General features: G+C 39.1%; 1 protein-coding gene across 3 annotated transcripts; it reads left to right on the top strand.

The window, feature by feature from the left end:
- On the top strand, nt 1-15,760 carry capn7 (calpain 7). Of its 3 annotated transcripts, XM_077527566.1 has the most exons (21): nt 6-449; nt 553-661; nt 1,366-1,532; nt 1,596-1,663; nt 1,781-2,005; nt 3,588-3,674; nt 3,765-3,891; nt 3,970-4,055; nt 5,617-5,710; nt 5,784-5,930; nt 6,014-6,120; nt 6,185-6,305; nt 6,374-6,518; nt 7,370-7,469; nt 7,577-7,712; nt 7,795-7,870; nt 9,347-9,492; nt 10,311-10,373; nt 10,447-10,577; nt 13,549-13,641; nt 14,678-15,760. In XM_077527566.1, the coding sequence occupies exons 1-21, from the start codon at nt 348-350 to the stop codon at nt 14,820-14,822; spliced, it is 2,475 nt and encodes an 824-aa protein (XP_077383692.1). In that variant the 5' UTR covers nt 6-347; the 3' UTR covers nt 14,823-15,760. The 3 variants fall into 3 exon arrangements, 1 of the variants encoding a protein (XP_077383692.1); XR_013284379.1 differs by lacking the exons at nt 13,549-13,641; nt 14,678-15,760 and adding an exon at nt 9,998-10,113 and having other exon boundaries at nt 1-449; nt 10,447-10,528; XR_013284378.1 differs by lacking the exons at nt 10,447-10,577; nt 13,549-13,641; nt 14,678-15,760 and adding an exon at nt 9,998-10,118 and having other exon boundaries at nt 1-449; nt 10,312-10,373.
- The last annotated feature ends 753 nt before the right edge of the window (nt 15,761-16,513 follow it).

The following is a 16,513-nucleotide window of genomic DNA, read 5'->3' as shown; positions in this document are numbered from 1 at the left end:
GAGGTTTAAAATTTTTAGTCTTGTACACTACCTGAAGTTCCTGAACGTCACATGTACTTTCGACCACATTCCCTACTGCGCGTGCGCGATCCGCGTTCCCGGAAGCAACGGCGCTTGTTTTGACCCGGTGAACGTCTGTCAAAAGCGGCAAAGAAAGATTGACTTCACCCGGGCAGCGATGGCCATAAGATCCGTGACATTAGTTTTACATTAACGCCATTATGTTGCCGTGTTGCGTGCGCTTCCGTGAAGTTACCTGCGGTCCACGTAAACGGAATTAACAGTGTGTTTTCGCGGCTAGCTTGTTGTAGTCTCCCCCCCCCAGTCAACAACAAGTTGTGTTGAGAATGGACAGCATAGCGTTGGAGCTGGACGCGATTAAATTCGCCAAAACGGCGGTCACCTACGACCAGAATGGCAAATACAACGAGGCGACGTTTTACTATAAGGTGAGTACGCGGAGCGAATGTCAGCTTCTTCCTCGTCAGCAATGTGCGTGCAAGAGTCAGTCGACCACCTCCGTGTTGAAGAAATCTGATTTGTTCGCTTCAGGAGGCCGCCCAAGCCCTCATCTACGCCGGTATGGCGGGATCCAAGATGGAGGGCATCCAGGACAAAGTCAACGAGTACCTGGATCGAGTGCAGACCCTCCACAACGCGTGTAAGTCCATCTCAGTCACACACAAACAACACTCCAAACTCATTAAGGCCCTTTATAAAACAAAACATAATAATAATCAACACCCACTTGTAAAGTCCCCCTCCTATCACCACTTGCCTGCCTCACAATCGTTTTATGGACAATTATGAAGTGAAATATGTGTATTAGTTATCTTTTTTTATTAGCAAATAATCGTGCATGTAATATTTTTTGTTTGTATTCAATGTTTCAAGCAGGATATTTGTGTGTGAATGTTAGTGACAACATTCGTCAGACTTGCTTACAAGGAAGTGTTTGCTCATAGACTGTCTGACTTGGTTTTTCCGTGACTGCCCTCACACGCTAAGTATTCATGTGTGTGCATGGGTGTTGCGGAAACAAACTGGGTGGGTTACATTTTTTTTTTTTATTGTAGCAGTCAACTTTTTCTGCTATTAGTTGTGATGGGAAGGAAGGATGTTTCTCTAAAGTGAAAGCATTATCATGTTGCTTCTATGTTTTTCACCAAAAGCCTTTATGGGCAAATGTAAACTTTTCTTTTTTTTTTGGCTGTTTGAAAATTAGTATTTAAATAAAAATGTATTATGGCAACACATAATAAAGTTTGATATTATAAAAAGAGTGAAATGTGCCATTTTCAGTCGGTCCCTGTTGGTGTTGTTTTCCAATTCCACCATCCTAAAATGTCTGCCTTTTCCCGCCAGTGAGCGCAGCGGAAGCTCAGAAGAGCGACCCGCTCAAGTCTCGTCATCAGGTGGACCTGGAGCGCGCCCACTTCCTGGTCACGCAGGCCTTTGAGGAGGACGACAAGGGAAATGACGATGAAGCCGTGGAGCTCTACACTCAGGCCGTAGAGCTCTGCATCAAGACGGTCGGTAATCGGACTCGTCTTCTTCGGAATGTTCTTACATGTGTCTCTTCATTTTCTTCACAGTCCAACGAGACGTCCGACCAGGCTATGCAGACCAAACTGAAGCAGTTGGCCCATCAGGCTTTAGACAGGTTGGTTTCAACAGCGCACTTGCAAATGTTTGTGAACGGTTTGTCCTGGAAGTTCACGTGTTTCGTGTTTCTTCCGTCATTGATGTGACGTGATTAAAATCTTGCGGTGTCCCTCAGGGCGGAAGGTCTCAAGTCTCAGTCCAAGTCTCGCCTGTCACAGACTCAGGACAGGGCGGGATCGTCCGGGGTGAAGCCCGGCCCGTCGGCACCCGTCCGCCAGTTTTTCCCACTGGGTCCCGACTTTTCCCTCAACGACCGCCCGCAACCTCAGCCGATGAGGGCCGTCCAGTCCAGTGAACCACACGGCCAGCGATACTCGTCCGACGAGATCGAGGTCCTCAGGTCAGTCGTGTTTTCCTTACATTCTTCTGCATGTGTTCCTTATGATATTCTACATGTTCTCCTCATTTCTGTGTGTTCCTAAATTTATTTTTTAGGGGTGTTGGGCAATTAAAATTTTAAATCACATCACTTCAATAGTTAACTCTGGATTAATTGCAAATTTTAGGTCTGTTCTAAATGTTTTTTTTCCCCCGAAGTTTTCACACTCTTGTTAACTCATTGACTCCGGCCATTCTCATTGAAGAAAGCCCCTTTTGACAGATTTTGCAAGGCCCACAGAATATTGTGTTCTATTGCCATAAAAACATGGAACCTACAAAAAGAAAGATTGGAGTCTCTTCTTTCATCAGGAAAAAAAAATATATTTGTATATGTTCCCTCAGTTTCATCAATATTCACATTGCTGGTGAAAACATTGACAAACAGCTTGTTGCAACATGGCCCTGGCTGATCTCTTATTCTCTGCTGCCACCTGCTGGCCGTGTTTTTAATAACTACCATTGCTTTAAGCCACTTCTTTCTGTCAGAAACTGCATCAAAGCCTTCTGCATGCTCTAGCATAAAAAAAAAAAAAAACGCGTAAACACATTTTTGGGAGTGAATGACAAAGTATTAAAAACGTTTTTACATGTTTTTGGGCTTGAATGAGTTAATATAAAAGTGGAAAAAATTAGGGGTACACCGATTGCAATCTTTTAAAATGTCTGACCTGCCGATCCCGATTTTTGCCTATACCGTTCTTTAATTTTTTTCATTACAAGCAGCATATACCTTCAGTGTTCCAATCTTGTTTAACATTGAACAATATTGGCGAAATAATACAAATTGGTTGTTTTAACTGCACATGAAGTAGTTCTCTCAATTACAAACGAAAATCCCATTAGTCATCTCAGCAGAAGAGGACAGTGACTGACTTTTTCAGACCTCTGAGGAGGTGGTGGAAAAGATCGGTTCATTTTTAAGGGATCGGCCAATCACCAATCTCCCAAAATTAAGGAAATCAGGGCCAATCAATTGGTGCTTCCCTAGAAAAAATTTAAACTAATAGAAATATGGCTACATTTCTTAGTCATCGATACAGTAATTTCATAATAATTTATAATACTGAGTTAAACTTAAAAAGATGTACTGTAAAAAAAAAAATGAAATGAATGTGAAATTGAGTTGTGTTGGGGTAATTTTTCTGCCACTAGATGGCATAAGTGCTTTTGTAAGATGTTGGTGATAGCTCAGTGTATTTTTCTTTTCAAATTAAGAGCAATCTAATCTTTAACATGAAGTAACTTGTGAAATTTGATACATTTTTAAAATAGTAAAAAAACAACTTGACCACTGTCTCCACAAATATGTCCATTATTATTAAATTTATGTGGATGTGTCTGCTGCATTGCGACTGGAATTCCCCCTAATTCCCCCAAGTAAGGGACGGTCATTATTCACGCGTTAAAAAAAATATTGTGGCATCAAAGGAACTTTAAATGAACTCAAAATGAAGCCACTAATTTTGACACCCCTAGTATTTTATTTATTTATTTATGTATTTATTTATTTTTTTGCGACTGACATCTTGACGCCTTTGCAGGAGCACGTCAACAATCAACGGCATCGCCTACGTTCCCTTCATGAGCGTGGACCTCAAGGAGCGCTTCGCCTTTCCCGTGCCTTTCTCGTGAGTCAAGTCTTCGGCGGCGTCATCATCTGTTAGATGTTACAATGTCTTTTTTTTTTTTTTTTTTTTTGTCTTTATTCTTCGCACCAGGGACAAATCTGGCACCCTGGCTCTGTCGCCAAAGCAGAAAGTCATCTTCTCCCGCTGGGTCCGACCCGACGAGATCTGCACCAGTCCCACCATGATCATGTCCGTGTCCAGCTTCAGCATCAAGCAGGTCCGCAACGGTGACTCTTTTCCATCTCTCTCTTACTCAACTTTGCTTTTGGGTTCACACGAGCGCTTTGTCGTGCAGACGGTGGTGTCCGACTGTTCCTTCATAGCCTCGCTCGCTATCAGCGCCGCCTACGAGAGACGCTACAACAAGAAACTCATCACCAGGTAGTTTGAATGACGTAAGACGTTAAATTTGTATATTGGTGCGAAGGAATGGTTCAAATCTCAAATCTCTTCCATTGAGTCCTCTCTCACTTGGCTTGACTTCATTTTAGCGTCAGCTCTCACCCATCTCCATATCTCCTCCTGACCAGCTAAATGTTGGAACAAAGTTCCTCACGATTTTAGCATCGTAATAAGTGTCAAATAGTATCAATATTCCTCTCTAAAAATGTTATCACGGCTAAAACACTGGAATAAATCAAATGGTTTAGTACAACCAAAAAAAAGATTAAAAAGGGATATCCTACCTTTTGGTGAAAAACATGACAGCCATTTTGCTAGCTAGCAGCTGCGCGATTAATCAATTTCATCTTTATTAAGTTTATTGCGCTGGATGATTTTTCAAAATTTCATTTTTTTTCGCAGCTTCCATAGTTCATATACATGGCTTACACTAACAACATGGCCACAAAACAAAGCTGACTACTTTACTAAAGCGCAGTCAACATTGCCAATTGAGAAACGTTTTCAACGTCTATAGTGTTTATGCACGTATTTTTGTTTTTGACAAAAGCAGAGGTGAAACAATTAATTCACAACTAATTGATTCTCAAATTATTGAATATTTAATTTGATAATTGAATGGTCATTTAGAGTTCTCAGTAAATCTTCTCAGATTTCTGTAGTCCTTCATGAATGCAGATTGATTTGTATTTCTTTTCTTCAAAAATAATAATAATAAATAATATGAATATTTGCAAATATGTGTTTTTACTTTGAAAAACAATTGTCTTTTTTTTGTGCAGGTTTTCTGACATGTTACAAACCAAAGCACAAAATGCTGAAAATTAATTTAAAATCAATTAATTTTGAAAATTAGTTTATTTATTTATTTATTAGTATATTTTCTGCACTGTCAATCTGGAGTGGCCTGTTTTGGGTTAAAAGGGATGGAACTTAAAACTTTTTTAAAATCTGATTCATCGACATTAATTAATTAATTAATCAATCAATTAATTAATTAATTTATCAATTACTAAAATAATAATTAGTTGTAGACCTAGACGAAAAGATTTTTTTTTTTTTTATGAAAATTTGTATTCAGTTCATTGGCAAATTAAAAAAAATTCAACATGGTGAAAAAACAAATTCCGTACGTAATATGCAACCGAAAGGGTGTAGGCAGAAGCAAAAACTTTTCAAAGTAAAGCTCTTTTTTTTTTGAGGGAAAGTACTTATTTTAATATTATTTGTGAAAAAAATATATATTTGTCTTATTTTTGTAGAAATTGAAGCATGTTGATGCTAGGGGGAAAAAGTTGCTTAAATAAGCTTCTTTGGTACCTGGAAAGGATAATAAAGCAAATCCCATAAAGGTTAAATAAAAAAACTTTTGAAATAAAATCAGTGTCATTTTCTTTTTCAATAAACAAAGGGGAAATTTTGATTGCATTGATTTTTGAGTCATTTTATTTTATTTTATGGCTAAATCACCTTAACCGAAAAGTTGCCACCAGAATAAAATCCATCACATCCTGACATGTCGTGCTGATGTGTTTTTCAGCATCATCTACCCTCAGAACCGACGCGGCGAGCCCGAGTACAACCCGTGTGGGAAGTACATGGTTAAGCTGCACATCAACGGCGTTCCCCGGAAGGTAAAGGCGTCGTACAGAAAAGAAGAGAAAGACAGACAGAGCCACCGATGGCGTGTCTCCTCTTCTTGCGCAGGTGATCATCGACGACTTCCTGCCGGTGGACCGCGGCGGCGAGCTGCTGTGCTCATACTCCAGCAACAAGAACGAGCTTTGGGTGTCCCTCATCGAGAAGGCCTACATGAAGGTGATGGGCGGCTACGACTTCCCCGGATCCAACTCGGTAGGCGGCGTTACGCTTTCTACGTCTTCCGCTCACCTCCTTCTCCGTGCGTTTCTCATGATCTGCTTTTTTTTCCCCCTCAGAACATCGATCTTCACGCGCTCACCGGCTGGATCCCCGAACGCATCGCCATGCACTCGGACAATCAGTCCTTCAGCAAGGACGACACTTTCCGCATGCTCTTCCAGAGGTCGCCTCGCTTTTCACGTCGACTTTGCTCGTCTTGTCGTTTTCCGAACGTGAGGTCTCTGCAGGTTCCACAGGGGCGACGTCCTCATCACCACGGCGACCGGCGTGATGACGGAGGAGGAAGGGGAGCAATGGGGCCTGGTGCCAACTCACGCCTATGCAGTCCTCGACATCAGGGAATACAAGGTCAGACGTCCGCAAAAAAAGCAGCATCAGGAGCAAAAGTTGTCCACCTGACCCGCCGCCTCTCGTAGAGCATGCGCTTCCTCCAGCTGAAGAACCCGTGGAGCCACTTGCGATGGAAGGGGCGCTACAGCGAGCGCGACGAGAAGAACTGGACTCCCGAGCTCCTCAAATACCTCAACTTTGACCCCAAGACGGCGCAGAAGTTTGATAATGGTATCAGGATGGGGGTGATGACGTTTTGCTTGACTTGTTGATAGAAAGGGTGTAAATCGCAGGCTAACTTCTAAAATGTCCATTTATATAAATTAGTGCTGTTAAAATTAATTGATTAATATTTAATGAAGAATTAAAATGAATATGATTAGTTGATAAATCGATTGAATAATCAATCGATTCTAAAAATATTTGATAGTGACAGCACTAATACCAATACCACAACAAATTATTGGAGATATACCAATATGGTTTTTCATGGTTGAAAGTTGAAACTATTGCAGATTATCGATAACCGATATTTGCAGCTAATATTCATTTTCAATAAGGGGGAAAAAAATATTTGCGTCAAATTTTTTTAAAATACAAATGCTGATCTTGACTTTATTGTAATGCCTTAAAGCATGTTTATTGAATAATTTTTCAGACTGTTCCAAATTTGGATTTTGTTTTTAATCAGACAATAGAATTAATTTTAAATTTCTATAAAAAAAACAAATGTTCAGGGATCTCCCAAGATTATCAGTAAGTCTTAAAAAGTTAAATGGAACTCTCTAGTTTTCAACAGTAAATATTTTTTTCTAAAATTTAAAAATACCCGAAATCTTAAACTTTCACATTTCATTGTTTTAATATCAAGCAAAAGGTTTTAGAATGTTCGTAGCGTCAGCAGCATTTCTTATAAAGTTAACTGAAAATTTCAATAGTTCCCTGATGTTAAAATGGTTTCAGATTTTAACTTTTATGGGCCGTCAGATATATATTATTATTATTTTATTTTATTATTTTAAGTCTGATACCGATATTTGTCAAAATGTCCAATATCCCTAAATCATACTTTATCTCTTCAGGTGTGTTTTGGATCGCCTGGGAGGACTTGTGTCAGTACTATGATGTCATTTACCTGAGCTGGAACCCGTCCCTCTTTAAAGAATCCACCTGCATTCACAGGTTTGTGTGCAAACGCAACAACTATAGCAAAAAACTAAAATAACAAAAAAAACTACCCGACCGTGCCCATCCTGAAATGTGTCTTGTGCATTTTGTGTGCCGTGCAGCAGCTGGGATGGAAAGCAAGGCCCAGTCAAGGACGTCTACAGTTTAGCCAACAACCCACAGTACAAGCTGGAGGTGCAGTGTCCAGCAGGGGGCGCTGCAGTGTGGGTGCTGCTATCCAGACATATCACCGACAAGGTAGCGCAGAGAGAAGGGAAGAGGACTTGGTCTCACAAATGCTTCATCAGATGTGTGTTGTTGGTTTTTTTTTGTGATACAGGAAGACTTTGCGCAGAACCGAGAGTTCATCACGTTGGTTGTTTACAAGACGGACGGGAAGAAGGTTTACTATCCAGGTCTGACCTTTTCCTGTGTTATTAATAAAGGGATACTTGACTCAGTGAGCCATTTTCAGCAGTCAAAAGTTCATATTTTGTCAATAATTAATTTGACTTCATTAATTTTCATGTCCAATTAAGACCTTTAAAAATGATTTTTTATTCACGTGCTGTCGACTGAAGATGACATTGATGACCTCACCTGTTTTGAGGAAGTAGGTAACAACCAATCATGGCTTACCTATTTCCTGGGCCATGATTGGTCGTTACCGACTTCCTCAAAACAGGTGATGTATACACAAGGAAAGGATTTGGTGACAGTGCACTGCGCCCTGCTAAATTAATGCAGTATGAAAAGGGTGAACCAAATCCTCAAATGCAACAACGATATCATAACGATATTGTACATAGTAACCAAAATACTATGAACAGCTGACAGTATTGTCAAAACTTTGTTTTATCTCTTAGTTAATTAAGGACAAAATGGTTCCGTGTTCTTGCACATATGATGTGTAAAATTAGTCAAGACAGTTGAATACAAAAAAAAAAATGTAATTTTCATTTATTTTGCCGGGGGGAAAAAAAAAAAAATACAACATATCGTGCATGAATATATAGGGATGTAACGATATCCAAAGTCACAATACAATATCATGATATGAAGTTGACAATGCAATAATATCACAATATTGTGGGGAGGTTGGTTATACAAAAAAAGGTCACAATATTGTTTAAAAAAAAAAAAAAAAAAAAGTGCTCATACTAAAAAAAAAAACACAATATTGTGCTCTTGTACAATACAGCAATAGAAAAATATTAAATATAAATACATATAAAAACAAACTAGAATTATTGAGGTACTTACTTGCTAATGCAAACACACATTGAGTTCCTCCACATATTGACTTGGTTACATTTCCCCTTCATCTGACCATTAGGGTGGATTTGAAATATAGAAGGGCCAAAACATGCCTTATGAAAATTAAACTCCACTAAAAAAAAAAACTAGCCACCAGATGGTGCTACAACTGCAATCAGACTTTTTTCTTTTAACAGATGTGCTTTTAATATTGTGACATGACGACGACAATATATTGTGGCAGTTTTAATATCACAATATTGCCATTATCGTTACATCCCTATGAATATGACAAGCAGATTAATGACCCAGATAGCATGTCAATATATCCTAGGAACAGGAGGAATAACATCTACATGTGACGCATAGGACTGAACGAGTTACTAAGCACTTTAATATGGCACATGGCCCAGTGTGACGCATTGCTATGAATACAGTATGACCTATTTTATATGAATGTAGCTCATAGCTAATGAGTGATACATAGCACAGGAAGCTGAAACAATTATCGCAATATCATTTTTTTCAGAAGCTAAATGAGATTAATAATAATCAGTTAATAAATACATTTGTGAGCAATAAGATGTGGCTACTGATGTGTCCATTGATCTCAAATCTGATTTCTCTTGTGTCAGCCGAGCCGCCTCCCTACATCGACGGCATTCGGATCAACAGCCCGCACTACCTGACCAAGATCCGTCTGACCGGCGCCGGGTCGCACACCTTCACGCTGGTGGTGTCGCAGTACGAGAAGCAGAACACCATCAACTACACGCTGAGGGTAGGAGATGAAAAATCGTGCAAAAAGAAAAACTTTCTCACGTTGCTTGCGCACAGAAAGCCAGTTTTGAATTTCACCTTTGTGTAGAGAACCCACTAGAGGGATTCGTGGAAGCTTCTTTGGATTTGTCTGGGCGGAAAAGTGTTTTTGAGAATAAATCTCCGTTGGGCGCGAGTCATATTTGATCTTTCAGAGCAGATTTGATGCGAAAACACCCAAATTCTCCTCGTCCAATAACGTTTGTTCTGCTCCACAGGCTGTCTTTGTTCTTGTTGTTTTTGTGCTTTTATTCACAGTTTCATTCTAAGATGTGCATTGTGTGTAGCTTACATAACCAACACTTGAATTTGGGTTGTTTTTATATCAAAGCTATGACCATGCCATCCCTATAAGACATGATGAATATCACGATAATAGTGACCGAATGATCAATATTATCATGATATTGCTAGAAAAAAAACACACACACAGATTTAAGGGAGACAAATTATGCTTTTTTTCACAGCTTAATATACTGCTGCTCTAATGGCACGTCTGGCTTTTGTTACTGGAAGACCAGGGATGGAGCTAGGGTGCTGCAAAAGGGCGAGCGGCTTCACCTGCGGAAGTGGAGCCCAGAGTGTAGGAAAGAAAATTTCCCTACTTCGTACCGTATAAGAAACATGGATGAAAAGAATGATTTAAAAAAAAAAAAAAAAAAAGTCATTGTGGAGACTCAAATGTACAGTCAGAAAAAGGGTGTTGAGATGCTACCCATGCTAATGCTAATTAATAATAATTGTAATTTATTCAAGATTTCTTTTGTCCATTTTCTGCAGGTATACTCGGGTTGCAAATTCAACTTCTCCAAGATCCCAAATCCCTTCACGCACACCAAAAGGGTAAGTTAACGCAAACAGGAACAAATGTGTTTGTGTGTTTTTGTCATTTTTGTGTGTTTGTGGTGGCGCTTAGATTAACGGCCAGTGGAAGAGCGCGAGTGCCGGCGGCTGCGGCAACTACAAAGACACATACAAGAACAATCCCATCTACCAGCTGCAGCTGGAGCGAGCCGGCCCGCTGCTCATAGAACTGCGAGGTTCCAGGTCAGTGAGTCGTACCCGCTACGCCAGCGTCGCCATCTTTGTCCTGGTCCAAAATCTTTCTTTTCTTCTTTGTATTTGGGGAGAATACATCAGCATTGCTGTTCCACTCCAGGCCTATAGGTGGCTCTACACATACAAGCTTTCTTTCTTTCTTTTCTTTTTCTTTCTTTCTTTTTCTTTCTTTCTTTCTTTCTTTCTTTCTTTCTTTCTTTCTTTCTTTCTTTCTTTCAAGCTACTGGATCGAATACAAGTGGACTATAACCAACTGTTGGTCGCTGTTCCACTCCAGTCCTGTAGGTGGCTTTAATGTGCCTTAAAAATGAGGCCGCCACTGTAACCACCTAAAAATGCATTTAAATTCCACCATCTGCACCTTTGTTTGGATGTCCTCCAACATGTAGTGGAAGCTTTCTTAGTCAGAGTTGACTAAGTTAGGTAACACTAACATTCATAGTTTACATTTTTATAATTTTTTAATGTATAATTAAGTGACTCTACTTACCTTCCTCAAACACCGAAATGCTCACCCAAACCATCTAATTTTATCTAACAAAATGCTAGCTTAATGCTAACCTCTATGCAAACTCATAAACCGGCTAACAGAAACTAGTACTGATGTTAACTGTAAATATAAACTTAATACAACTGCTTCTTTAATACAAGGAGCAGCAACACTTAGAAATGGAGCATACAGCAATACTCATAGGTGGCGCGAACCATGAACCCTATTGGGGTTCACAGATTTCCATGTGCTATTCATGTATTATGTGAACTCGATAAGGACAGAAGTGCAGAAAGTTGCTGAATCATCCTTTATCAACAGGATCTTTTTCTCCCGGTTCCACACTCAGCAGCGAAATAATCCAGTACATGTGTGTGTGCACAATGGATTTCACACTGCCCTCATGCAGATTTACATAAGCCATCTTGTGGCTTTGTTTGTTTCCTTTTTTTGTTTTGACATTGACAATTGTGAGGAATAAGCGGTTTGGAAAATGGATGGATGGATTTTCTATAGTTGTACATTCAACTTTTGTCACCGTGCATGCAATGGACAGACTAAGAGCAATAATGCTGACTCACTGCACCTACAAGTATTAATTTGATATGAATGTCATTCAAAATCAAGAAGACACATACCACACTTATGAATGGCTAAATTGCCTGTCATGATACTTCGATCGCAAAATTAGATGACCTGAAATACATTACTGGTATTTGTAGAAAATAGATAATCAGTTTTGGACCAGTTAACTCTTCAAGGTGTTGTTAAATTTTCCAACACTTTCAGCTTGTTTGTGGCCAGGTACAGAAATAGACCTGATTTAGGTTTGCGCATGCAAAAAGATGAAATGTGATTTATGAAGCCTGAAACTTCTCATGGGTCATTTTAACACACTGATAGTGCTGCTTTTCCTGATCTGCCGTCCCAAATTCTAAATGCAATTTCATGCAGGGATGGGCAGAGCAAATCCAGTTTACATGCGTTTATGGGACGAGTTCTATCAGACAAAGCTTGGCTTTCATGCGGTTGCTTGCTTCCCCCGAAATTATCGGAGCGTTCACTATATTTTTGGTTGCCATGAACTCAACTGCCATATGTTTGTCTTCCATGAACACTTGCAATTCAATGGTTTCAAGCTTCCTAGTTTATATATTTTTTCAAATACGGGATGGAACTGGAATACATGTACCTGGAGAAAACTCGTCCACACTCCACATACATACAAGAAGGAGCCAATCACAATTTCTCAGTAAATAGCAATAATGTTTGTCATTTGATAAAGGCATGTAAGAATATAATGTATGTATGTGAGTATTAGTATATTTTCTGTCTGTGTTGCTGAATTAACCTCTCAATGGTCGTTTTGCATTGTGTGTTAGCATTAAGCTAGCAGACGTTCCAATGACAAAGTTTTGTGGCTGTTTTGCGTGTTAGCATTAAGCTAGCAGACGCTTCAAGGACAAAGTTATGTGGCTGTTTTAAATACGTGGTGGTGTGTAATTCTTGTTGTGTAATGTTCGGTTTTCCAGTCAACTTCATCTAGGAGTGGCAATAAACAGCCTCAAGCATCTTTTTAAAAATAATTGTTCACTATTTGCCGAACTGTTGCTTGTTGCGAACGAGCTGAGTTGAGTTCGCTGCCACCACAGTCGAATTTTTGGTTACAAGACAACGCAAGAACTGTATTTCTAATAGTGCTGTATTGCCTTTCTACAGCCAGCAGAGGGAGCTACCTACCTCACTTCTTAAATAAAAATGTCGTTTTTGTCCTGGTCAGCTTCTAAACCTCAAAATTGTTCATTCTTTAGCTGCATTGGAAAGCAGCAAGCAATTAAACGTTTTTTTCAGAAACCAATAATATTACATGAAATTCCTGTTTGGTCAAAAAAAAAAAAAAAGATACATCTAATCTTCTTGAAAGTATTTTACAAATATTTTTATGAAACGTATGACTTCATGGTACATTGGTTCAAAAGCAACACTTCCTTAATATCCTATCTGCAAGGACACATTCAGCATGACTAAAAAAACAACTTGCATAAATGCAGCAGACAGCTAAAGAGGCAAACAAATCAAGTTTGAACTTGCTCAGATGTCCGCTACTAATTCGATTGAAGTGTCCAGACGCTCATTTACAGCCTCTGTGTCTTTTGTGTAACGTGTGTGTGTGTTCTTTGCTGTTGACTTTCAAGAGCAACAGTTGCTTATTCAACACGTCAAGTGGGGACAAAAGATGACAATGTGATGTAACGTCCCGCTCAGGACGGACACTCTTTTGTCATCGTCCGATGGGTCACACTTGTCTATCTTAACTCTGTGGTGGGAACCAGATTTCGAATGCTTTCCCATTTGAGACAATCAGGTTTGGGTTCAGAAAGTAAAAGTGACATTGACATGTACAGTACATGTTGTTATGAATAATATGACATGACGTGTTCTGACAAGTCGTTGTGTGTACTCACTCAGGCAATACAGCGTTGGCTTCGAGATGGTCACCGTGTCCACCACAAGCGACGCTGGCCCCAATTCAACGTCCAAAAGGAGCAGCGGCGATTACAGGTATGACAACACACACTTGCAGTCACTTTACTCGCAACCTTGCATGTCTCGTGAATGAGGCTTTTAAGGAAGGGTTAGGGTTTTAAATTAGAGTTTTAAAACTAGGGTTTGGGTTTCAAATGAGTATTTCAAGAACATTAGTCTCATATTTGGGTTGAAGGCACAATTGGGGTTTCAAGCCTGGTTTAGGGCTTTAAATCAGGCTTAGGGATTCAACTTTGGGTTTTAAAACAGGATTAAGTTTAGAGTTTTCAGATTGCTTTGAGTCATCTTTATGTTTTTAAGTCAAGGTTAGGGTTTCAAGCCTGGTCATGGTATCAGATTAGCATTTAGTCATCTTTGTTTTCAAGGCAAGTTTGGGGTTTTTATTTTCGGGTTTCAAGTATGGTTATGGTATCAAATTAAGATTTTGCGTCATCTTCAGGTTTTCAAGACCACGTTGGGGTTTCAAATTATCCTCATTAGTTAAAATAAACCCTAACTTGAAACCTTAATATTTGTTTCAAACCCAAAGCTAGCAAACCAAAACTTGAAAAGCTATCACTATCTTGAAGCCCAAATTTGAAACCCTAACCTTGCCTTGAAAACCTGAAGATGGCAAAATCCTAATTTGATACCTTAACCAGTCTTAAATCTCTAAACGTAATCCTGTTTTAAAACCCAAATTTGTATCCCTAATGCTTGTTTGGATGTTCAACAAGGGATAGGGTTTTCAAATGAGGGTTTTAACCTAGTTTAAAGTTCCAGATTGGAGTTTTGAGCCATCTTTAGGCTTTCAAGCCTGGCCTAAGGTTTCAAACATGGGGTACAGAATCAAAGTAGGGTTTCAAGACAGGATTATAGCTTTAATTAAACAAGATTTAGGGTTTCAAACAGAAATTTCACTTTCAAATTTGGGTTTCAAGAACAGGTCCGTATTTCTAATAAGTTGTGAAACAAGAACTAACACAGTCATTGTTTTGATGCAACACCTGAGTTTCCCCACATGACATCATCTTCATGGCGTGTGGGCGTGTTTTTGGGATTGTGCCCGCAGGTGCGGCTTCTGCTACATGGATGTGGAGCACGTCCCTGCGGGCGTGTACAACGTGGTGCCCACCACCTTCCTGCCCAAACAGGAAGGACCGTTCTTCCTGGACTTCGCCAGCACCGCCCCCCTCAAAGTGGCTCAGCTGCAATGATTGGTCTTCGGCCACGCTGGAAAGCCGCCAATCACGGGTGGACCTGACATGTCGGAAAGCCAATCGTTTATTAGCCACCGTTTTTTGTTTTTTTTTAAAGACAAAATGCTCACACGTCATGGAATGTCTGTTATGTATTATGGAGACACATTATTAAATCCACATGTATGTACTGTATGTCATTGGCTCACATGGTTGGACTCAATCCTTACAAATGCAATAATTTAAGACCAAGGTAGGGTTTTTAATTAGGGTTTGGAATTTGCGAAGTACTAGGGTTTTGAAGTATGGTTAACATTTTAAAGTTGGGTTTTAATGAAGTGTTCGGGTTTCAAAAAGTCGGGGTTTAAATGAAGGTTTGTAATTTGCACTGATTAGGATCACATACAACCACAAAATATGATTCATTGTCGTTTTCACCGAACTGGAAAAGCTTGACACACTCGGTAGTCATTTTATTTGATCACGTTTTTGTGAGGTCATGCCTGGTGTTGTGCATCGTGACGTCAGTCTGTCGTAGGTCAGACAAGTTGCGACAAGTCACGCCATGTGATCACATAGCATGACTGGACATCATCATAGCGAGCTTTTCTTCGTCGCATGCGCCCATACAGGAGAGAAATCTTGACGGAAAACGAAACCAATTGAAACAAGTGTTACAGTTCAGTGGAAATAGACCACATGGGAAAAATGGTGACTGATCAGTTGGTGCAACTTTTTTCTTACCATAGCAACAACCTGCTTCACCCTATTCTTTGTTTGAAACCTGACCCTTTCATTCATATCTGTATGAAAGATGTCAAAGTGTAACGTCTTGACACCCTGATCATTTTTGAAACCCTAATCCTGGTCAAAAGTATTGGGACACCAAGTGGCCGAGCAACATTTCCCAGGGGCACATCTGCATCTTCAATAAACAAATAAACAATCACCATTAATTGTGCTTAATTCAAGTGAAAAAACACCTTACTATACATGGTCGTTTAAAAAAAGAAAAAAAAAGCGCCTTGCTATACATGGTCGTTTAAAAAAACACACAAAAAAAACGCCTTACTATACATGGTCTTTAAAAAAAAACAAAAAACGCCATAGTATACATGGTCGTTTGAGGAAAAAAATAAAATAAATAAAACGCCTTAGTATACATGGTCTTTCTTAAAAAAAACAACGCCATACTATACATGTATAGTTTGAAAAAAAACAAAACAAAAAATCAAACGCCTTAGTATACATGGTCGTTTAAAAAAAAAAAAAAAAAAAAATGCCTTAGTATACATGGTCGTTTAAAAAAAAAAAAAAAAAAAAGCGCCTTACTATACATGGTCGTTTTAAAAACAAAACAAAAAAAACGGCTTACTATACATGCTTTTTTTTAAAAAAACAAAAAAACAAAAAAAAAGACGCCATACTATACATGGTCGTTTAAAAAAACAAACAAAAAAAAAACGCCTTACTATACATGGTCGTTAAAAAATAAAAACAAAAAAAACGGCTTACTATACATGCTTTTTTTAAAAAAAACAAAAAAAAACAAAAAACGCCATACTATACATGTATAGTTTGAAAAAAAACAAAAAAACAAACGCCTTACTATACATGGTCTTTAAAAAAAAACAAAAAAAACAAACGCCATAGTATACATGGTCGTTTTTGTTTTTTTGTTTTTTTAAACGGCATACGATACATGGTCG

This window comes from Festucalex cinctus, chromosome 7 (assembly GCF_051991245.1).
Source record: "Festucalex cinctus isolate MCC-2025b chromosome 7, RoL_Fcin_1.0, whole genome shotgun sequence".
In the NCBI taxonomy this organism is placed as follows: Eukaryota; Metazoa; Chordata; class Actinopteri; order Syngnathiformes; family Syngnathidae; genus Festucalex; species Festucalex cinctus.
This window is presented reverse-complemented; position numbering and strand designations above follow the sequence as displayed.